Below are 18,456 nucleotides of genomic sequence, written 5' to 3'. Positions count from 1 at the left end.
GTCCTCACTCCCAGGCTGATGGAGAAGCACTGGAAAGCTGAAGGGTATTTATGGGGGCCAGCAGTCAGATGCTGTGTGAGACATGTCTCTTTTTAAAAAGATTCTGGGACCTGGAATGTTCCCTTCTCTTCCAGCCATCAGTGCTTCTCACCTCCAGCCAGGCCAGCATTGGTTGTGGTCCCTCTCGGCTTCTGCTTACATGTCAGTTTAGTGGCTCTATCCTGACTTTTAATCGTCTGTGTTGCAGACCTAGGCACTTAGTGGAATGCTTTCTCGTCTACCTTTCCTCCCCTTTTATATTTCCTTCCTGGATTCTATTTTGTGCAACAGTCGGTATATCCCAAGAAACACAACCCCATAATAGTATCATAGGATTTTAATGTTGGAAGGTGTATGGGAGGTCATCTAGTCCACCCCTTGCTCAGTGCAAGAAGCTTGGGACTGCAGCATCCCTGACAGATGAACATCTAGCCTCTGTTTAAGTACTTCCAGTGAAGTAGAGCCCACCACCTCCCGCGGCAGACTGTTCCACTGCCAAACTGCTCTTACTGTTAGGTGGTTTCTGCTCATGTTTAGCCAAAATCTGTTTCCTTGCAATTTCCACCCACTGGTTCTGCCCTCTGGAGCAACAGGAAACAAGTCTGCATCATCTTCTGGATGTCAGCCCTTCAGATATTTCAAGACAGCTATCATGTATCACCTTAATCATCTCTTCACGCAAATATATCTAGCACTTTCAACCTTTCCTCATAGGACTTGTTTTCCAGGCCCTTCACCGTCCTGGTCCTCTCCTTCTTGATATGCTCTAGTTTGACAGTGCCCTTAAAGTGTGATGGCCAGAAATGGACACATCTTCTCCCATATGAACCTGCCCTGTTCTCTTAAGTTGTCTGGTGAGGACTTGCTTCGTGTTCCCTCCCCCTGCTTTTGGACATCAGGAAGGAGGTTGTATGGCATAGTCTTTCCAGCTGTACCATCCCATGCTATGGAACTCCTTCCCCCCAGAAGGTCTATTTGCCTCACTTGTTTCTAGTCTACTAACATGGCCTTAAAATGTTTATTTCAGAGGGCTGTCGGGGTGGAGGGTTAGTTAGTTTTTTCTGCTGTCTTCCTTGGCTGGTTTAATCCCCCCCCCCCCCGGTATTTGGTTTATGTTATGATTTTTTCAGTTGTATCAGCTGTTTTTATGTGATAAGGGTATTTTAAATAAATATTTTCATTTTTGTATTGGTCTGTCCAGTGAAATGGTGTTTTATCAGGAAAGCTCCAGTCATCTCCAAATTCTGCCAAACTCTGCCCTCCACAACCCACTAAGTCCCATCCTGGCTCCACCCATGATCTGCCACATCTCATTCTGGCTCTCCCTGTTCTTGCGCTACCTTTTGGCCCACCTTAGGGAGGGGAGGGCTGTAAAAAGCAAACATTGACAACACTTACTTAGCCCTCACAACCTGGATTTTGCAAGCCTAGGAAGGCTTAAGATTAAATGGATGGATGGCTTGAAGGACATAGAAAGTTGCCTTATATTGTCAGACCATTGGTCCACCAAGCCTAGTATTGTTGACACTGACTGGCAGCAGCTCTCCAGGGTTTCAGGTAGGTGTTTTTCGAGCCCTACCTGGAGATGCCGGGGATTGAATCTGGGCCCTTCCAGGTGCCCTGCCACTGAGCTATGGTCCTTTCCCTGGAAGTTCATTTGTGTGAACTTCATTTGTGAAGCAAAAGGAGAGAATAAGCCCATGCAGGCCTGTAGTGTACTTTTACAGTTCTATGGAAGTAATTGGGCAAGGCCCAGGAAAGCCAACAGTCAATGAAAAAACAAGGATTTGCACCATTGGCCTTCAGCACCATCAGTCAACACCAGACAGAGAAGGGCATACAGCTTGCCTGCATTGCGCTGGGTAGGGAAGGATAAGAAGTGGCTCAGTGCTCCACTAACTCTGCCCATCAAGTAGAGGGAGAGAGGATCAAGGAGGGGCTTCTGTCTAGCTTCTGCCTCTGTGAGGGGTGGGGGTGGGGCAACACACACAAAGGATGCCTCTGGTAGCCCCCAGGGAAATCTCTGAGCCCTTTGTCACAGACCCTGGGATTCCAGCATGCCTTGGATGGTGCACTGCGTTTAGAGCAAGGGCTGTTCTTCCATCAGGAGATGTGACTAATGCTGCTTAAAAGGCTGCTGTTTCCATTTGACAAGCTGTTTCCTTCCTTGTCTGATTTCTCTATAGTGCTGCTACATTAAATAACAATAGTGTGTTTATAGATAGACAAGCACTCATATGTATCTATATATCTTCAGTTTATGCATAATTCTAGATGCCAGAGAAAAACCACGTGTGCAAATTCTCTCGATTTGCTTTGAGCCCATGGTGGTGGAAAAAGTGCCCCTGCAGGCCTTTTATACTGATGCTATTTTACCTCCCATGATGAATATTCAAAAGCTGCAGGCACTGAGGACTCAGGTGGCAAAAATAGCAAGGTGATTGAAGCAAACTCTGACATAAAAGCCTCCATCTACATTGCTGAGTGCATGGAAATAGGACTTGTAACTTGTAACACAGATTCCTGGTTGTTGTGGGGGGTGGGGTCCTCCCCCCACCCCTTTGATCACATAAGAGAAAACTGTCAGGAAATTTAGATGAATTAAATGCCTGTTTCCTACACGAGTATGATCACATCTTCCCCTGCTCCCCCTCTAAAGATGTGTTGTAATAAGCATGCGTTAGAAAAAAGACAACAGTGCTTTCTGTAATCCTTGCAGCGAGAGTGAATATTCAGCATAAAGGATACACTGTTAAGATATAGCAATGCATGCATTGTTTTCTGCATTATGCAGTCAGGGTCTCCATGGTAAAATGGGGGAAAAACATTTATTTATTTATTTATTTGTCACCATCAGCAGTTAATCTAAAGTAGGAGCTGCTCCATTTCATTGTGGGTTAAGTGGCTTACCATGCAAAACAAAGTAAGGGAGTATAAATCGTAACTGTCATTTATAGGAGGTGGATTTCTAAAATAGGTTTGAGGATTACTGAGGAAAAACACTGATGCGAGAGCAGTGGTTGCTCTGGAGTATTTCTAAGAGGAAGCCATCATTTCCAGCATACCCCCTTCAGTGGAATCACTTAGACACTTCCAGCTGGTGGCAGGGGATACAGCCATAATACAGCTTTCTCTGTCCCAGCTGTCTTCCTCATTACATTAAATGCATTAGGATGGCTGCACTATTTTGTCAAGGTTCAGGTACAGAAAGGTACAGGAAGATATCTGCAAGCATAGATTTCTGTAGCATCTGCCAGCTTCGTCGAGACCTTTGAATCCTGAATGTCTTCCTGGCTCTGGCCAAAGCTTTTCTTCCAGGCATTGCTCATAAGAGCTGGTTAAAGGTGCCTGAGGATATCACCTTATATACCAGGAAGGACTGTTGCAAAGGGTGTCCTTAATGCATCATGGCTCATGCAGCATCACAGATCAAGAAAAACAGAGATTTAGAACTTAACCCTGAAGAAGAAAATGAGAAAAAGAGGAAACACAGGAAAAGATCCAAGGATCGGAAGAAAAAGGTACCTTTATTTGTACTTACAAATTCTTTACATGGATTCCTTTGTTTTACTTTGCCCCCACTGCAGTGTGAGTTGTCAGAGATCTTGTAACTTAGTGACTGTGGGTAATTGTTAAGACTGTGAAATGTCACTGAACCACAACTCGGGGGGGAAGGGGGGGGCTTTGAAAGGCAAATGGGTTTTTAAAGTCAGATTCTAGACTTATTGCAGTGACAGCACAGGTGGTGGTGTACGTTTCTTTTTCAAGGCAGATCATCACATTGTCTGGGATGTGAGGCTCCTGTTAAGCTCAATATAAACCCAGAAATGGTAATTTCACCGGTTAAACAAATAACCTGCATAGATCTCATGAGGGGAAAAAGTGGATTATGTAGCCTGTTGGTGTTAATGTGTACAAAAATAGATGTTTTCTTTGTGCTGGGACTATGTCACATGCTTGTCTTTGAATGCATCCATTTAAACAGAAACCATTGAATGAGATGTTGCAGCATTTGTCTTTTAACTTGTGGGCCTATTTTGTTGGGGAATAATATCTAAATCAACTGATGGTATCAACTTTCTTTTGTTAGGTTAAAAGATGGGTTTGAGCTCATAGAGCCCTTGTCTCTCCCCCCGCCCCCATTGCTGTGTAATTACCATGGATGCAGGGGTACTTCGGGCAATGTGGGTCCTGGGAATTTCAGTCCACTGCACTGGTTCTTGCTGAATTTTGACTGAAGCCAAGTGGCTCTTATTTTCCCTCCTAACATCAGCTATAAAAACACAATAGTGGAGGATAGTGGTGTAATCCTAAATAAAGATGCTTTATTTGAGGGCTGTGTGGGCTTGCCCTTTAAGAGGATACTTTAAGCACCAGAAAAGGCCCACGGGTGGTTTCCTGGTCATTAATGGCTGTGAATTTTCTTTTTAAAATAGCTCAGATGCCTATAGTCTGAACTCATGAATGAGGTTATGTTGCATTTTTATGTGCCTTTGTGATATTCCCTAAGGGGTGAATAACCTAATGGGTTCTGAGCACTGATGCATGTGTTTCCCTAAAGGACACATTGTAAATTCCCTCTGTACATATGTGTCTCTCTGGCTTGGATAGCAACTTCTCATTGCCTCAGCTTTCTTCCTCTCCACTCCCCTCTCTTTTCTGCAAAAAGCACTGTTGAGCATAATGAAAAAAGCACTAAGGAGCCTTCTGGTACATTGAAACCATTAGAAGGCTGTGTATAGATGGCTGCAGTCAGAGTGTACTGCAGCATGTAAGCTATGGGTATTCCATTTAAAGGGACATCGACAGCCTTTCTTTTTAGTGAATACTTTTGGTTTTTTTATGCATAGGTGCACTGATGGGAGTAAAAACAGCCCTGAAGGTTGCATTAGCAAGCCTTTTCACTTCAAAAGCAAGGTTAAGATGTTTATGATACCCCCATCCCCACCCTGGCTTTATTTTATGGTTAAAAGAGACTTGGGGAATTGTTAGTTTCAAGGGCTCCTTCCCCCAAATGCCCAAAGAAACGCAGTCCTCAAAGAGGGGTCACCTCCCAACATGTGTGCATGTTTGGAATTAGGGTTGAAATGCATAGTTTTACAATTAACTTTTTTTAGGGGGGGTAGATAGTGGGGTGACTCCTTAAGTAGCCTTAAGTTTAACAATAGCAAGCGTGTGGTGCCTTTGTGCTCATTCATGTTGGCATATAAGCAGAATGTAGAAGAGGAGGAGGGCAGGCGTGACTATGCCAATAAGTGCCTCTTGATTCAATGATGTGGACAATTGCTTTGTCAACAGAAATGCTTTATTGTTTATACAACGTGATGTCTTAGAAGAGACATCTCCTAGCAACCAGGGTGGGCCATAGACTAAAAAAGAAAGCCCCCAAATCATCATAAATCTCATGGATTTTATTTTTTTTCTTTCAATATTTGTGTTATGGGAGAAAGGTTTCCCAGGGCAGTGAATCTGACCATTAGACATGTATTTATTTTGTCCTGCACTTTTTGTGGGGTGGGTAAGGACATGATGAATCTATTTAAAGAATGGAAACTAAAAAGAGGCTGTAGACTTGATATGGAAAATGGGGGTTAATGTTGGTGCATTTGCAGATCCAACCAGGATGCACATTGATTGTAGCAAGAACCATTCTGACCTTCCTTTGTGCAGCATGGAATCCATGACTTCTCTCTCTGTACTTTTAAGGTGGTGGTTGGGTTTCTTTTTAATTAGCCTCCCCTTTTTACTATGAATTGTGAGTCACTTCAGACCCACAAACAAGCTGTAAAGCATTTTAACCCACCCCAGGCAGTCACATGATAATGATGGTCAACTTTAGCCCTTTACCTGAACAATATTAGAAATACTTTCTGGGAGGCTTCCAACTGCATTAAAACATTGGTATGGGCTGGAGTCCCTGGGGAACTGAAGCAACAGAAATGCAACCTTGTGATTTCAGTTTGCAGAACTGAAGAGCTTTCATAGCCTGTTAATAACAGCACCAGGTAGACATTATTCCCATCTACTATTAGGATCCCTGAAAGCAATTTCACACCTTATATTTTAAGGCCTCTTAGTTTACAATAGAATTCCCTCAAGCCTTGCTCTGAAAACATCAGCAGGCAGTTAACTATTTTCAAATCAACTTCTGGTAAAGTTGAAATCAGTGAGAATTTAGGTATGTTTAGGTATAAGCGCTGGACTTGGCCAAGTTAAAATCCTTGTGATGATTCAGTCCTGTGTTATATAACAGGCTATAGACTGGCTGTTGCCTGCCTGTAAATGATCCCCTTCCCTGGCCAGCCATTGACTAAGTCAAAATGCCATCCACTTCAACATTTGACAGATGAAAGTAGAGATGCTTCAGGATACACCAGGCTACACCTAGGGGGAGGAATCCAGGGTGTGAAGAGTAGGGCTGTATTGGGCCAGTGGGCAGAGCCAACTGATAGGTCTCACCAATGTGATCTATGTGCCATATTTTTAAGATTTATATATGCTAATGAGTGAAGCAGAAGTTATTCTTCTGATCCATTTTAGTAAACACCAAGAGTATGGATCTGGGTATGTGTTCATCAATGGCTTGGGACTGTGAAGGATCAATAAGAAGAGAGTGCTGTGTGGGGCATATACAGAATTCTCTGCCCTCACCATTCTGTAACCCAAGGAAGAGGGCATGACTTTAGACAAGCTTGGATCATGGCACCTTTCATTTTAGATGTTCACATTTTTAGATGTTTTGGGGACATGTGAAGTGACGATACAAGATGGTTCCCCAGAGCATGTACAAAGTTACTATGTTTGGGTTCTTAGACATCTGGTATTAAGGATACAATGATTTCCTGGGAGGGGGTGCAACTTCAGATAGGCCTAATCTGGAGCGCCTCCCATAGAAATCACTGCATGTGAAAAGAGCAGGTGCACTGGGGCTAGGAGATGGGCATGCAGCAGTTCTGAAAGGAAAGAGTTAATTAGAGGGTAGAAAGCAGCAGCAGCAGAAACTGCAACCCTCTCTCTACCATGGCACACAAGAACTCTGCCATATAGAGAGGCTTTAGCCTGGGGGCCTTGGTCAAATCCTGGTGTAGGACAGAACACCAGCCGGTTCTCCACCATTGTGCAAAAGAGGCCTGGAAGCCTCATGCTGAGCTTCTGCCCCTGATTTCCGCCTTTCCCCAGCTGATGAAGCTCCACTATTCCCCCTTGGCTGAGGATGAGAAGCACAGCAAGGCAAGCCTGAGGAAGGGAGCCCAGGGGCTTGTGGGCAGCTTGCAGACAGCTTGGCTGTTGCATGGACTTGTTGAGCTGAGCCAAACCATTCCCCATCTCTTCCCCCCACCCCCATCGTTTGAAAGCTTGTGGTGTCGTGCAGACACATGCACAACGCAAATTTCAACAATGATAGTAATAATAATTTTGCAAAAAGGCTAACTGCACTGCAAAATTGGGAATTTCCAAGGGCACTCATGTATCCGGTGATATTGTTCAGAAAATCACAAGAGCACCAAGCAAATCATGGCAGTTTGAGTGTGCAGAATATTTGTGATCCCTTTGAACTGTTGAGTGGGAGGGAAATGATGAAAAGAAACAAACAAGCAAACAAACAAAGCATATGAGGAAAATGGAATGTAGGGTTAACTGGGTTGGGGGAAATCCACATATGGCCTAGAGACAGGAGCGCCAGTAAGCTGCAGGACTGAGGTGTGTGTGATGGTGGGTCGTGAATCCACAGAGTTTGGAGGGCAAAAAGCCAGGAGACCCAAGGCAGCAGGAATGAGATGGGGGTTATCGATAGAAGGATCTGTGTTCTGTTGGTGATAAGGAATATGGAGAGATGGGAAGGCCTGAAGTGCCATGTTCAGCATTCTAGAAATAATAAATTTGAAAGGGGAGGGGGGTGATTGCTAAAACCAAAAACTTGAAAAGCTTGATTCTCCCCCTTCCCTGCCAGCCTCCCCTCCCCAAGGAAAAGGAAAGCCTTACCTGGGGAAAGGGGGGGGGTAACACAGCAGAGGAGGGCAGGAGAGCAGGCCAGAACAGGCCTTATGGGGCCTCTCCTCAGCTGACTACAAGCTCCATGATCCCGAGCAGAAAATGATGCACAGAGCACGTCATTTGCAGCTAAGGAGAGAAGAAGCAAGCCTTCTTCATCATTGAAACCCGAATCCTTTACATTTTAAAGGGAAGCCTGGCATTTGAAGCCAAGGGACCTGTCTTGGCCTGCTTTCCACTTCCTGTTATGCTGCGTTTCCCAGAGTTAGGGAAAAGCTGGTGAATGACAGGGAGGGGAGTTTGAAACCCATTTTGAGTCAGGCCTAGCCCGGAACGGGCTGGACCCAACTTGAAATGGGAGCAGCGTGTTTGAATGAGGGAGTTCACATGTCAGTAAACTTACCCCAGCAAGATACTCACCCCCATCTGTATGTCAGGGCATAATTGAGACTATGTGAGGATATGAGTTTACTGCATAGCCTTGAGTGCTGGGGTGACTGGCTCAAAGGAATGAGCAACAAAACCAATCATTTGGCTTCAGATGAATGTAATAGGATCCATACAGGCTTATCTTTTGGCACCAATTCAAGGCACTGTGGTGCCGGAGGTGGAAAATCCTTTCCCCCCCTCCTACTAGGATAAAATCCACTAGGAAATTCTCTTGCAAAAGTCTCACTGAAACGAGTGGAAACACATATTCATTTCAGTGGCTCCTGCCTAGGAGAATTCCGGGTGGGTTGTGTCCCATGGATCAGATCTGTCTGCCCCTCATTCTTCCACATTCAATAGTTCTCAAAATCCACGCTGCCTCCAGTAGCTGCCTCTGCTAGAAAGAGATGAAGACAAACTAACATTTTATATTCCGTGCCTATTTTAGCCTCCAAGAATGCCAAAGCTAAACTCAAGATTATTTCATCATGAACAGGCAAAGACATCCAGTACGCTTCTGAGTTGCAGGTTGGGTGTCTGGCAGAAGATAAGGCGGGGAGACATGGATTAGAGCTGGTCAAATCACTAACCCGATTCAAGTGTCCTGCTTTAGGGAATAATGAACACGCAAGGGGGGAGAGTGGGGACAAGCATGCTAGTTCCACCCCTGCTGCTGTCCTCATTGGCTTCCACATGTTGAGGGGAACTTCTGTGTTGGGGGTCCTTTTTATCTGTATTAGGCTTCCCCTAGAAAATCAGGAGTCTAAATTGTGTGGGGAGCCTACGTGGATACAACAGGGTCCCCGGTGTAGAAGAAGTGGAGGGTGATGAGGATGGCAGTGGGGGGCAGAGCTCCCCCCTCAGGCGTACATGACTCCTTAACTCCGGATGCCTGAATGGGGTGGCGTGGCTGTCTTTCATCCTCACCTGGATCTCATAGAGTTTTTAATGAGGAACAATAAACAGAGAGCTATAAAGCAGGATTGAAACGCTTGCGGCCTTGTCTAACCTTGGGTCTTCAGATGTTGGACTACAACTCTCATCATCCTCTGCTAATGGTTAGGGGTTGTGGGAGTTGTAGTCCAACAGCATCTCAGGACCAAAGGTTGGGAAAGACTGCTGTGTAGAAATGAGGAGGAGGATAGTGATTAATAATTAAGGTGAGCTGACAGCTCAGGCATGGCGGGAGAAAATTCCCCAGCATCACTCATCCTAATGTATTCCAAGACTTAAAGGACACATTCTGCCTTCCATTTCATGAGCAAAGTTCTCAGTGTGAAGTGTCTAAATTTTTTAAAAGGTAAGCTATTATCCTTAAACAATATTTTTGTTCAGAAGATATCTTCAAGGGAAAGCATTATTTATATGCCTTTTCTCTCCGTTGCCCTAGTTTATGCACCGTCTGTGCGAAGGAAACTAGATTTAATTTCCCATGTGCCCAACATTGAGAATGGGTTTGTTAATTTCACTGCCAAGATTCTATTAAAGACAGAAGGGTTTTCATGCTGGGGGAGGTAGGGTTGATTATAATTGTTGGATAAAAATGTATGTCTTGCTTGCAGACACTTGTGCAATGTTGAACTAGTGGGAAATGTTTTCCATTTTCATTTTCATACATGCTGTTTGGAAGGCTGTGGGCACCATGAGAGTTCAGAATTTTGCCTTCCTGCTATGGTTGTTTTTATGTAGCCATTTTTTGATATCCTTAAAGGCCATTTTGTCCACTTGTGCTATGCTAAAGGGTCAAATTTAATCTGTATCAAGGATTGGCATATATTTAAAAAATCCTTTCATCGAGAGAACAAAGAGGTCAAGGAGAAAGCTAGGCTGTGACCCCTCTCCATGACATCTCGCTTTCTGTGTTCAGGAGATTTCTTACACTCTGGGACATTCAGTCATGTGAGCCCAATGCAGTCATGCAGTCTGAAGTGGTACAGCCCAGTCACAGATTGATTATCACAGTGAGAACGAGGTGGTAGGTTAAGACCAAATTTTCCTTGCCACATCCGATGATCCTTCCACAGCCCTCTATTCCATCTGGGTTGACAACTGTGAAGGCAGGCAAGCTGCGTCATTCAGGGAATCAGGGGCTGCCATTGCTGAACCCTAGGACAGAGGAGCTGTGAAGCAGCAGGAATGCTTTGTGAATTACAGCCATGTTCTTCAAGGCCTGATAAACCTGATGATAACTGTCTTCTAGCAGCAGCTATTCCATCAGGCTGCAGCAGAGCGAGAGAAGGAAGGCAGGGCCATTTCATTGGTTCTACTGAGATACCAGCTCTATTTGGCTCCTTGTTTTCCTGAGCTATTTCTATCTGAGCTAGTTGTTATAAGAACTGTATAACTTTAAGAAGTCATGCCTGAGTTTGCGTCTTTCCTCCTCCCTCCCCAGCCCTTTTCCTTTTGTGTTGCTCTTTCAGATGGCAAGTCTGAGGGGCAGGGACTCTCTTAGTTTTTATTGATCTGTAAGCTGCTTTGGGTTCCTTTTTGACTGAAGAGTGGGACAAAATTCTTTAAATAAATAAACAATAAGGAGTGTGATGTGGTTGATAAAATGTAGTAGAAGAGAATCTTTAAAATGACCAACATTTGTTACAAATCAGGATGTTATTCTAAAATTATTTATTTTTATTTGTCTGTTGGTATCCAACCCTTCCTCCAAAGATTTTAAAGCAGCTATAGGACTATTCCATGTTATCCTCACAAACTATCCTGTGGAGTAGGTTAAGCTGCCTGAGACAAGCTCATCTAGTGAGCTCCACAACTGAGTAGGATTTTGAACCCCTGGTCCATCTGTTGCAAGAAGAGATATAAAATATCTAGAAACATTGAAGCCATAGGAAAGTCCCTTTTGCTGGGTGGGGGTGGTTGTTTGGGTGGGGCAGTAGGTAAATAGACCATTAGGGGAAATTGAAATGTATGCAATACTTCCTTTGCATTCAGACCTAAACTCACATAACATTTCATGTTCTGAGAGTGGTAAAGTAAAATTTAGTTTACCCATAAAAGTCTACTGCTTAGTATATTTATGAAATGCGTAGTGCAATCGTATGCATGCAAGCCCCTTTGTGAGTAAAATTGCCTTCATTTTATTAAAGAGCAATTACAGATATATGCAGTGTTAGCAACTGAGTTACTAGCTGCTGCACTATTAAGGTATTTTGCCCGTCAGAAACCATTAACATAGTAGTAAATAAAAGGAGGGTTTGATTCTTTGGGTTTAGAAACAAGATGTGTAGACCTCAGCAATTTTCTACAGAAAGAGAATGCATGTAGTTTTAGAGAAAAAGTTCAGAAAATACATTACATTATAGGAATGTTTAAAGTAGTGTAATGTAATTACCAAGTAACAATACATTTTCAGCCATACTCATAATGTTATTGAAGAGTTCAATTACATATACAATAATGGTAGATCAATAAAATTAATAAAACTTATTTTTTTTTTAGATTGATATCATGCTCCATCAGAGTAAATCGTATATCCTTGAACATTCTATCATAACTCAGGTTTATTTCTGTAATCAAAATTAATGTCTGAAATATCAATAACTCCTTATTCTGAACTGCCATTTTGAACTTCATGAACTTTAGAAAATGGAAGGATTGCAAGAATTGAAACAAGCTTCTTGATACTTTTCACATGTTATTTCCTTGATTGTGTGAGTGTAGGTTATCAAGCAGCTTATTTCACTTGATGTGTGGAATACAGGAATTTCAGGCAAGTTGAGAAGCAAGAAGAATCAGAGGGCTTGTCCCATATCATTAGAGCTATACATTTGGCAGACTCTCAGATAGCATTCCTGCACCAAATACCTGAATATGTTCTGAATTTTGCAATATTTAAAGGTACTTTTCCAACATTCAGTCAAATGTAGAAGCACTGTTATCACTAATTTGGATTCTTTGAATCTTGGATGTAAGACAGGGGTTGGCAACTTGTGGCCCCACAGATATTGCTGAACTGCAACTCCCATAATCTCTTACTATTGACCATGCTGGCTGAGGCTGATGAGAGCTGCTGTCCAACAACATTTGGAGGGCCACAGGTTTCCCACTTCTGATGTAAAGAGAATTGCATATGAATTTAATGTGTAACAAATAGTATTTTAAGGGCATAATCCTATGCATGTTTAGACAAGAAAAAGTCCCGCAACTCCCAGCATTCCCTAGTCAGCATGGCTGACTGGGGGATTCTGGGAGCTGTAGGACTTTTTTCTGTCTAAACCTGCATAGGACTGCATCCTAAAGCACTGTTTTTAAAAGTTTTCACTGATGGTTTTGAAAGAAACATATTTTATAAGAAAGTGTTTTTGTTTTGTTTTTTTGCTTCCCTTCTTTTTCACTTTATGATATTTCAATTTGGAAAAAAATATATTAAAAATTGGGATTTTTTCCTTGGTCCTCCGCTCCCCACCACGCCCATGTCTACCAGCCTTTGTGTCTATGTTCAACACTAGCCATTATACACTGGTTACCAAGAAAGTGCGAAAAACTTTAATTTACCGCTAGCACTGCTAAATGAAGTATTTGTTTAACGCACTTCAACAATGGGTGATAGCTGCTCCACTATTTATTATTTCTAATTTATTTAGAGGATTTATACTCGCGCTTTCAATCGAATAATTCCCAAGGTGGCTTACAAGCAATAGTTGTTATAATAATTATTTTGAAAAACCCAAAAGATGGGGCCAGAGCCTCCCTTTAGTTCTACACTGGTAGTTGGAGTAGATATTTTCTGGGGGTGGGGAGAGGGAAGCAAGCTTTTAATACCCGCTTTTCACTATAAAATAATCCCAAAGTGGGGAAGAAAACCAATAGAACACAGTTGTGAGGGGCGGAAGGGCAGATAACCTAACTCCCAGCAGTGTAGGCAGGGACAAAAGCTTGCTTGGATTGAACACCAACTCAGCAAGGTAGGCTGCCACCACCCCTCACATACAACTCAGCCTGAGCCAGGGGACTCTCAGACAACACCCCTAAGGCTTATGAAACAAGGGCCCAAGCTTACAGCCTGTATTTCAAAATTCTAGACCTGAAACCTTAAACAGTAGAAATAACCAAGAGGAAAGCTCTGGACTTCATACCAAGGCCAATTGGAATGAAGCACACACATTCATTTATGCAAGTTTATTTACAGAAAGGGGAAAGGGAAAGAGAATAGTATACAAAAGAACCAGAGCAAGGTCTGGGAAAAAATACTCACAAGGCAAAACTGACGACAACTGCCTATATGTACCAGAGGCATGGGTCTTCAATAGAACAGGACTTCAGAAAGCAACCCTTCCAAAGCAAACTTTGGACAGAGCAAAACGAAAGCAAATGAAGACCAAGGTGTTTCCCTCTCCTCTTGGTTTTATACCCCAAAGCCTTTAGCATATCTGAGGTTATCCCTATTAGCTAATCAGAAGCTAACTGGAAACAATCTCCCCAGGCTTTCTGGAGCGGCGGCAGAAAGTTCTCACCAACCCTCTGCTGAACTTGTTCAGCCCAGTTAATGAATGTTTTTACTGTAGCCTTGAAGCCAGCGATGGCATGATAACATACCCAGGTGGCCTAACGAAGACATGCAGGCCTAGCCTTACAGAATGGAACTATACAGGCTGCTAAAACACAGAAGAAAAAATTGATTGCTTGACAACATAAAGATTGTACAAACATCGACTGATAAAACAGTAAAATGGGAGAACAGAAACACAGATAAATAATAGTTTATGAGACACAACAGCACAGATTCAGTCTAAATCCTGGGTGAACAGGTAGGAGTTTCATTGCCATTGAAAGCTTGTAAGACTCAACACCAACCATATATGAGGGGGGAAGGAGTTGCACAATCGTGGGTGCCTGTTTCGAGAACGCCCTCTCTTAAGTTGCTGTGTGTTGAATCTCAGGGAAATGCGGCACCATCACAAGGGCATCCCTGCTAGGTCTGAGTCCCAGGGCATCATTTGCATTTGTCAGTTTGTTTCATCCATCTTACACAGGTTTCTGGGGTCCACTTCCCACACTTCAGAAATAGCTGGTACCCACAGTCATATCATACCTGCAGTGCTCCCCTTAACATGTGAAGTAGCCCTAAAGCTAGTTCAAAAAGTAGAAGACAGTCTAAACCTTGCTCTCAGAAGTGATGCCCCTGTAATTTAATAGTATAAAAAGCTAGTATTGATGATGTGCCAAATTTCTAGACTCTGTTCCCCATTAATTAATACTTACTTTGTTACAAACTTCAAGGTCTGACTTGATGAGGTGGTTGTTCAATGGAAACTTTTTCTATTACTCATTCTCCACGTACCATGGGGTTATGGAGCAGTTTGATGGTGCTATCTTATTTTTATGCGCTGCTAGCAGCCTTGACCACTCTCTCCTTGCTCATTCACTTCTTTTCAGTTTCATTCAAGTCCAGCTTTTCTGTCAACATCATCTTTGTCACTACTGTTTAGCACCCCGCCCCCGAGTCTCGCCTTTTCACTTTCTTCTGAATTTGAGACCTGTTTTTTTTTCTTTTTCTGCCTTGTTCTCTTTATTATTCAAGGTGTGTTTACTATTCATTTTGACCTTGTCCCTGATCCATCTACTTCAGGGGTGAGCAACGTTTCCCCCCTCAAGGGCTGCATTCTCTTGGAGGGAATTGGTTGGGGGCTGCATGGTGGTAGTGTGCAGGGCTAGGGCCAGTGGAGGGTGAGGCTGGAGCCACACCTCCCCCCTCCCTCGCCCCTCTCCCTCTTAGGCACATAACCACCACTCCACACTATTTATCTCTCTTTCTCTTTCTTAAGAATCTCAAAAAAGTGTGAGAGAGAAAAAAACAGTGTGGAGTGTTGCTGAACTTAGGTAAGAGACAGTGTGGGGTCAGTATTAAGACCTTAAGATCATTACCACCTTACGCTTTCTTTCTCTTTCCCCCACAAACATATCAGTTTATTCAGGCACACATACGTCCATTCACACCCAGAGCGCTGCGCTCTCTCCCTCTCCCTCACGCACGCGCACACACTTTGAAAGATCTAGCCAGAACTGGGCTTTCAAAGTGTTCTTCTCTCCTTGCTCAGGCAGGAAAGGGCTACTTCTCCCCACATGGGCAAGGAAGGCTTTTGAAAGGCCACAGATCCAACTGTGGATCCCGCTCCTGACCAGGCAGGGAATGCTCAAGCAGAGCCTGCCAGGAGGTCCGTGGGTTGCCCACTCTTGGTCTGCTTGGTGTTTGACTCCGCTTCATAGTTCTTTCAGTCATTTTGTTCATGTCACTCCTCCTATCCACCTTCCTGAACATATTCTTGATTTCATTTATTACATATTCTTGTTCTTGACTGGATCTCTCAGCTGTTCCTTTTGTTTGTTTGTTTGTTTGTTTGGTAATTTTCTTCTTTCATCTTTGTTTCCTCTCCTTTTGTTAAGACAGTTTCTTTTAATTATTATGCATTAACTAATACGTATTCTTTTACATCTCAAATTACTCCACTCTTAGCCAGTATTCTGTTAAGCCTTTTCTCTGATTCTGTATATGTTCTTCTTTCTGCACTCTTATTCACTTTCCCCTCCCTAGTCCTGATTAATTCATTTCCTTCACTGCTGTTCTCATACTTCTGAGTGTGCATGGCATAAGTCCTGTGGTCTTTCTGATCTTACTAATTTCAGACTTATGTTCAGTCTTCTAAGAAAACCAGTTTCTCTAAACATACTCATTCTCACTTATTCCCCACAGTGCTTTTTGGGGTTCCTTTAATTCACTTCTCCACTTATCTTCTTCTCCAAGCCCTCCTCATTTCTTATTAGACTCTCGGTCAGTACTTTGTGAGTAATGTTACTGTTATTCATGCTTCTCTTACCTCCCTCCTCTACCTATAATCGTTTATTTCTTTCATTTTAGGGTTTGTTTGTTTTTTTACTGCCTTTCATGGCAGGAGCCCTCCCAAGGTGGCGTACAACAATAAAACTCATATAATAAAAACTGATATGGTTATAAAAACAGTAACAACAGCAAGAGTAGTGAACATCCCTGAAAGATAACAAACACCAGCATAAAAACAAAACATACCACATACAACTGGAGCTACAATCCAGTCCGATAAAACATAATTGGGGAAGGGCAGAGTAAAGTAGTAAGTTTTCAGGGCCTGCAATGATGGGGCCTGGCGGACCCCCAGTGGCAACTTATTTCAGAGGTGTGGGGACACTGCAGAAAAGGCCCTCTCTTGTGTTGTCACCCACCTAACTGCCCTGACAGGTGGGCAAATGTAGTTTTAAATGTAATTTCCCCTTGTAATTTTAATTAATTAATTAATTAATTAATTGCATTTATACCCCGCCTTTTTTCCTCTTGCAAAGAACCCAAGGCAGCTTACATTATCCTCCTCCTACCCATTTTATCCTCACAACAACAACCCTGTGAGGTGGGTTGGGCTGAGAGTCTGTGACTGGCCCAAAGTCACCCAGTGAGCTTCCATGGCTGAGTGGGGACTAGAACCCGGATCTCCCAGCTCCTAGTCTAACACTCTTGCCACTACACCACACTGGCTCTATAATCCCTTTTTCTTCATGTGCTCCCATCTCTTTCGATTATCTTGATCTGTGTTTTTCTTCTACAGCAAATACTATGGTGCTTGACCTTCTTTTGTCCTTTTAATCAAAATATCATTTTGCTACAGTTCTTCCTTTTCTGTGGCATATTTTCAGCTCTAACTTTCTTCTGCCATTTACCCTTCTTTACTAAAGTTGGCTATTGTTTCTCTCATCATTTCTTGACCTTGTTTCCTTCTCTAATTGTGGTACTATTTCTTTTTTACCTTTAAACTTGGAAGTTTTTGAATGTCCTATTCTTACATGATGTCTGAATTTTCTTTCTGCTACTTCAATATGTAGCAATACATTTTCAGTATGTGTGTTCTTGTCACTCCACTGAATCTGCATCTACTCACATTTTCAGTTATCTCATGCTTACTAAATCATGTGGCCAATTTTCTGTTCTCCTTTTACATAATTTATCTTCAGCCTTGACACAACTGGTCGTTCTTTTCTTTTTGCTACAGCTACAGGGGGTTTGTAGAGAAGTTCTTTCTCAGTTTCATTTGTATCTTTCTGAGTGCACCTTTTCTTTCATGGAAAACATAGGGCAGTATCCAACTGCATCATGTGGTTAATGAAAATGAAGTTGCACTAACGAAAACTAGGTTCCAAACTATGCACAAGAGGAGAATCCAAATAAAATCACATTTGTGCGAGCACAGTTGTGCAAGCGGTTGTGTATTATGCTTGCACAACCCACTGAGTGTTTGCACATTACTTTTGTGCAACTTGTTTTGCACAACTGGGTGTGCAAAACCACTTGCACAATTGAAAAATTCAACAGAGTTCTTCTAGTTCTATTTGAGTTTGTGGAATAACACTGTTGGATACTGCCCAGAACATCTAAATATCACTATTTCTCTCCTAAATTCTAAATATCACTATATTTTCCCTAAGTTCTATAGATCACTATTTTCTTTCTCTCCTCCTTCTGCAAATACATGAGTTTCTTCTTTTATTCTTTCCCAGCTTGACTGTTGTATTTCTCTGACATACTGGAGTGTTATGCAATGTTGACATGGCTCTCACATTGTTGAGATAGCCCCAAACGCAGCTCAGAAGTACACTGGTGTGTAAACATTTGTATTTGATATTTTTATTTTCCTTTCTCCAAGGAGGTCCAGATCCCATATCTCAGATTATCCCATTTCATCCTCACAACAACCCTTTGAGGTAGGAAGACAGAAAGCAGCTGGCCCAGTGAACTTCATGGCTGAGTCAGGATTTGATCTCAGGTCATTGGATGTTATTGGATGTTTGTCCAATAACATCCACTACACTGCATTAGTGCATTTATAAACATGGGAGAACCCAAATATGGCCATGGTGGTCAGATAAATGCAGAGTGGCAAATTGTTTCGGACGAAGAGGTGAAGAGTGGCCACTCTCTACTGTTCCTGTAGGTGAGATGGAACTGACTTAACATTGCCTCTC

At 42.7% G+C, this 18,456-nt stretch overlaps 1 protein-coding gene across 1 annotated transcript in view; it reads left to right on the top strand.

The window, feature by feature from the left end:
• Positions 1-3,123: 3,123 nt before the first annotated feature.
• ANK3 (ankyrin 3) overlaps positions 3,124-18,456 on the top strand; it is a 320,808-nt gene continuing 305,475 nt past the window's right edge. Inside the window, exon 1 of the mRNA XM_084845353.1 lies at positions 3,124-3,560. Within this exon, the coding sequence (XP_084701479.1) occupies positions 3,447-3,560 (114 nt within the window). The 5' untranslated portion in view covers positions 3,124-3,446. The remainder of the gene's footprint in view (positions 3,561-18,456) is intronic.

Source organism: Heloderma suspectum, chromosome 3 (genome assembly GCF_057233095.1).
Source record: "Heloderma suspectum isolate Gila_16-S chromosome 3, 16-S_ref, whole genome shotgun sequence".
In the NCBI taxonomy this organism is placed as follows: domain Eukaryota; kingdom Metazoa; phylum Chordata; class Lepidosauria; order Squamata; family Helodermatidae; genus Heloderma; species Heloderma suspectum.
Note: the sequence above shows the minus strand (reverse complement) of the source record. Positions and strands in the feature narration are given on the sequence as shown.